Below are 4,880 nucleotides of genomic sequence, written 5' to 3'. Positions count from 1 at the left end.
GGGGGGGACGTCCCCCGCGCCTGCGGCCAGCCAGCCCGCGTTGCACCAGTCCAGCCCCTCGCTCCACGCCTGGAAGAGCTGGTTAAAATTGGCGAGGATGGCACCCTGGTCCCGGCACACTTGCTCGGCTTCGTGGAAGTTGAGCCTGTACTGCCCGCGGGGAGGCTGGTAGGGGAACACGATGCCTGGAGGCAGATGGGACACTCAGCTGGCTCCGTGGGCAACCCACCCAACCCGAGTCCATCCCCAGCAGAAGCCACAGGGGTCCCTGACCCATGTCAAATTCAGGCTCTGGGACAGGCACCACCTCAATGTGGCAGAGACAACGCTCAGGCACGCAGGGAGGGGGCTGCTCCGGACATGCAGGCGCCAGCAGCGAGTTGCCAGCGACATCTGGTGGCACAGGGACACACGGGCTCGGTCCTGGGGACAAGGACCCCCTCATGGGGACAGCACCTGCATGTACAGGGATGCACAGACTATCATGGGGATGCAGGGACCACCACCACGGGGCTGTACAGACCACGGGCCTGGGAACACACAGACAGTGGTCAGGGGGGCATGGACCACCCCTGCAGGGATGGAGAGATCATTGTCTCTGGCATGCACAGGCTTCAGGAACAGGGAGACAAGGACCAGCATCGTGGGGACATATGGGCCATGATCCCAGGGGACACATGGACCACCAACATGGGGATGATGCCGTGGGGATGGATGGACCACAGAACCATGGGCATCACCACCATGGACACAGCCACAAGGACCGGTGGGGACGAGTCACTGTGGGAGGCAGGGTCCAGGGATCAAGGGGGTGGGGCAGGGACAAGCAGTGGGGACATTTCCACAGCTCTGAGCTCAAAAGCAATGTCAGGGCTGAGTCAGGTCCCTCATGACAAGTGAGCAAGAGAGGCTGGACCAGTCACCAAGGTTCATCACAAGATGCATTGGGGATATCCAGAGCTGGGAGGGGAGGGGACGCCTGTACATAATGCAGCACAGTGGGAAGATGGGTGGGTAAAGGCAGGAAATGCTGCAGCCATGGGGTCACTCCCAACTCTGACTCCAAAAGCACCCTTGGTGTCCCAGCTGGGGAGACAGCTCTGGGCTCACTCACTCCTGAAACCCCAGAGCCAGACAGCCTAAGCCACTGCCCCATCACACCAAGCATCCCAGCCCCTTTCTACCCATGATCAAGCTCCCCAAGCCCCCTGCCTTGCTATGTCCTCAAAGGAGAAGGTGCCACAGGAAGGCCAGGCTCACTGGCTCAGAGCCATGGTCCCCAGCATGCCCCACCTTGCAGCCGGAGGTCCACGACATCGCTCTCATCCTCCAGCCCGTCGATGACCTCACAGCGGTATTTGCCGTCATCCTTCAAGCGCACATCGCTGATGACCAGCGAGGCCTCGTGCCGGCTGGCCTGACGGATGTGAGCACGGCCCTTGAAGTCCCCGAAGGCCACGTAGGTCTTGCCTATGGCCACCATCACATCCTGCTCTTTGGTGTAGTCGTCCCGCAGCTTGGACCACTTGATGCGGATTTTGCGCTTAGGTCCCATGTCGGGCTCATAGCGATAGTGGCAGGGCAGGGTGACATTGGCACCATTGTAGCTGTAGACAGGGTCTTTGGAGGTTTCCACCACCAGTTTGGCTCCATTGAAGTAATCCACTGGGGGCAAGAAAGAACGTATGATGGGCAGGTCAGGATCCAGGGCTGGGCAGCATCCCCAAACCTTCCCTCCAGCCACCACCTCTTCTACCATGACCATCCCCCAAGCATCTCTGGAGCATTCCCGCCTGCTCCTCTGGGCCCCACATCCCACCAAGTGATGAGTCTCCAACCCACCCAGAGGCAGGGGGGTACTTCAGCCTCCTGCAACAACCTGCCTGTCCCCGATATACCTTTGTCCTGCCCGTTGTCATTGTCATTCATGATGTGGTTGTAGTAGAAGCCGTTGTAGAAGGGGCGGTAGGAGCCACTGGCCAGGCGCAGCAGGGTGGCCTTCAGGAGGAGTGGGAGCAGCAGCATGGCTGGGAAGCAAGGCTGAACCCTGAGCCTGGGCTGCAGAGGGGGAAAGGGCTGCTGGAACACCCCCAAATAGCCCGGAGCAAGCCAGCACTGCCTGGCAGTGGTGCCAAGCAAGGAGAGGGGTGGGAAGAGCCGGCAGAGCAGCTCGCCTGCCCGCAGGGGAGAGTGCAGGCAACCTGAGCCGTGCCCCCAGACCCGCCCCCCAGCCGGTATTCCCAGACCCCTCCATCCTCATCCTCCCGCCTGGCTCACACCACACACCCCCACATTCACCGCTGCTGCCCATTGGGGGGGTGCCCACTTGGGGGGGTGCCCATTGGGGCGGTGCCCATTGCAGGGAGCGCCTGGCCCACAGGGGAGTGCTGAGACCAAGTCAGGGACGGGGCAGCTGGAGAAACGGGATCCCAGGGTGTCCTTTGAACAGGGAGCACTGGGAAAACATCACGTAAGGGTGCAGAGGGAGAGAAGTGGCTGAGCTCCACTGTAAAGCAGCAAGCTCGGTTTACAGAGGCAGCCGAGCGTGCAACCCGACCAAGGAGGGAGGGAGAGAGCTCCGGCTGCCTCTGATGTCCCGGCTCCGGACAAAGCACGGCAGCACTCGCCGTCCTGGCCAAGGAACCTTTAGTCCTACCCAGGGCTGCCGCTCTGTGTCACAGACATGGCTGGCACCGACCCCGTGCAACACATTTGGCTCCCAAAGAATGTCCCAGGGGAGGGGGACAGCCTGGCTGCCCCACAGCACCAGAAACGTGCACCGTCCCCAGCTCTGGGGGCCAGGACACCCAAGGGTTCCCTGCACGGGGGTCACCCAGGGTGCTACCAGCAGAATTGGCTACTTGTGAGCATTCCCGGAGCCGGCAGAGGGGGCCCGGCACCCGGCAAGCCTCTGGCAGACCCCTTCCAGCACCGCGGGGGTGGGGGGGGGGAGGTCTGACATCTGTGCCCTGCTTAGACAAGGCTTACGAGTGCCTGCAAACACACCCCGGGCCAGGGGGCTGTGGGAGAGCAGATGCTCAACCCCGGAAGGGTCCAGTACAGGGTACGGTGCTGCTCTCTGGGCTCCGGGGCGTGAAACCGGCTGCTCTCACTACAGGTTGCTCAATCCCGGACTCTCCTCTGCAGTCAGTGCCACTGCCCACCGTGGGGTGCAGCCACATTTGCCACCCACTGGGGCCAGCAGAGCCGGTGCCCGAGGACGCAGGGAGCACCCGCTGGAGCGGCAGCAGAGCCCCGGGAGCCGGCGCTGCTGGCACCGGAGCCGCGGGGACACCGCCACGTGCTGCCCACGCGCCGCAGGGTGGGCTCGACGCACGGCAGCTCCACACCTCGGGCTGCAGGGCACCAGCCCTGGTGCCCCTGTACCCCAATGCCTGCTGACCCCACCCCCCACCCCCCCAGAACCCAGCGTTGCAGGGACGTGCAGCGGGCCCAGCGCTCTCGACTGCAGTGCCGCGAGCATCGTGCTGCAGCACCCAGCGCAGCGATGCCTGGCACCTTCCACAGTGATGCCCGGCTCCCTCCGTGGCAATGCCATCCCCCCCTGCCCTTCGCGGCAAGCAGGGTGCCCACCGCCCCGGGGTGCCAGTCCTCCCCAGTCCCGGCACTGGGGCCAAGCCCTACTCACGCTGGTTGCGGGCAGGCTGCAGGCAGGCGTGCAGGCAGGCTGGAAGCAGATGCACTGTGTTTAGGGCTCTTGCAGGGCTGAGAGGAAGCAGCTCCAGGGCCTGCCTCTTAAAGGGAAACACACGCCTTTCCCAACCCCCTGCTCGCAGCCCCGGAGCTGGGGTGGGTGCCCCGGCCCCCCGCCTGCCCACCATGGCTGGGTGATGGCCTCGCCGTGTGTCCACACACTGCCCACATGTTGCCCACACACTCTTCACACACCTTATCTGCGGTGTGCCAGCTGCCCGCACTGCCCCCGACTTGGAAGGGACAGCAGTGGGGAGAAATGTGCCCTGTTGGGGCTGGTGGGATCCTGTGATGTTCCATGCAAAGCCCTGGTGAAGCCACAGTGCAGGGAAAAAGAGACATCCCTTGTCCCACATCCCACTGGAGGGGACTGGCCACGGACCCCAGACAAAGGTGGTGTCCAACACATGTGTGCCAGGAGCACCACAGGCACAAGCAGCTGAGGACAGTTGGGCTGTGGCACGGAGTGATCTGTGCCCAGGATATGCAGGCAGTGCCTGCCTGCTCTGGAATTCAGGAGAGACAGCTGCGCTGTGAGGTTCAGCCTCTTCAGGTTCTGCCTGGGGCTGTGGAGACAAAGCAGAGGCACAGAAACCAGGGCAAAAGCTCTGGGGTGCCCAGTTGCACCCATCTGAGGGGGCATCATCCCTAAACTTGGGCGATGCCCTCCATGCCAGCTCCCACTGGTACACAGACATGCAGACCCAGCTCCAAGAGCCCCAGGTCGAGTCCTCAGGAAGGGCAGCACGGCGGTGACACCGCCAGGGGATGCCGGTCAGGGGATAGACAGAGGGGCCAAACAGAGGAACCACGATGCGGCGTGTGCCCTGACCCATCGACCCTCTGTCCCAGTCCACAGCGCTGCTTCACCCCCCACTTTGTTGTTTTATGGCAAGGAAATGAGGCGCGGGGGCCCCGGTCCAGCTCTTGCCGCCGTGCAGGATGGCTTCAAGCCGGAAAGAAAACAACCCGTGTAAAAATAAACGGCCCGAGGCTGGCTGCGGGGTGAAGGGGGCCAGGACCCTTTCCTGACAGCGCCCAGCACGGAGCGCTCGGGGTGCGATCCTGTCTGCCCGTCGCCGCCACGCTGATAGGGAGCAGCCAGCAAGGAAACGGCGTTATCTGCGCCCAGCGCCGGCACGACAGCCCGTGCTCGCCGTGGGACG

At 63.4% G+C, this 4,880-nt stretch overlaps 1 protein-coding gene across 2 annotated transcripts in view; it reads right to left on the bottom strand.

The window, feature by feature from the left end:
* HAPLN3 (hyaluronan and proteoglycan link protein 3) overlaps positions 1 to 4,860 on the bottom strand; it is a 6,023-nt gene extending 1,163 nt beyond the window's left edge. The window contains exons 1-4 of one of the 2 annotated variants that reach the window (XM_017742708.1): positions 3,650 to 4,860; positions 1,899 to 2,058; positions 1,294 to 1,665; positions 16 to 185 (exon numbers count right to left, since the gene is read on the bottom strand). In XM_017742708.1, the coding sequence (XP_017598197.1) occupies positions 16 to 185; positions 1,294 to 1,665; positions 1,899 to 2,025 (669 nt within the window). In that variant the 5' untranslated portion in view covers positions 2,026 to 2,058; positions 3,650 to 4,860. Of the gene's footprint in view, positions 1 to 9; positions 186 to 1,293; positions 1,666 to 1,898; positions 2,059 to 3,649 lie in introns of both variants that reach the window. The other variant, XM_008640090.2, reaches the window with a different exon arrangement.
* Between the last annotated feature and the right edge of the window lie 20 nt (positions 4,861 to 4,880).

This window comes from Corvus brachyrhynchos, unplaced genomic scaffold (genome assembly GCF_000691975.1).
Source record: "Corvus brachyrhynchos isolate BGI_N302 unplaced genomic scaffold, ASM69197v1 scaffold97, whole genome shotgun sequence".
Classification (NCBI taxonomy): domain Eukaryota; kingdom Metazoa; phylum Chordata; class Aves; order Passeriformes; family Corvidae; genus Corvus; species Corvus brachyrhynchos.
The sequence above is the reverse complement of the archived record's forward strand: the minus strand, read 5'-3'. Positions and strand labels throughout refer to the sequence as shown.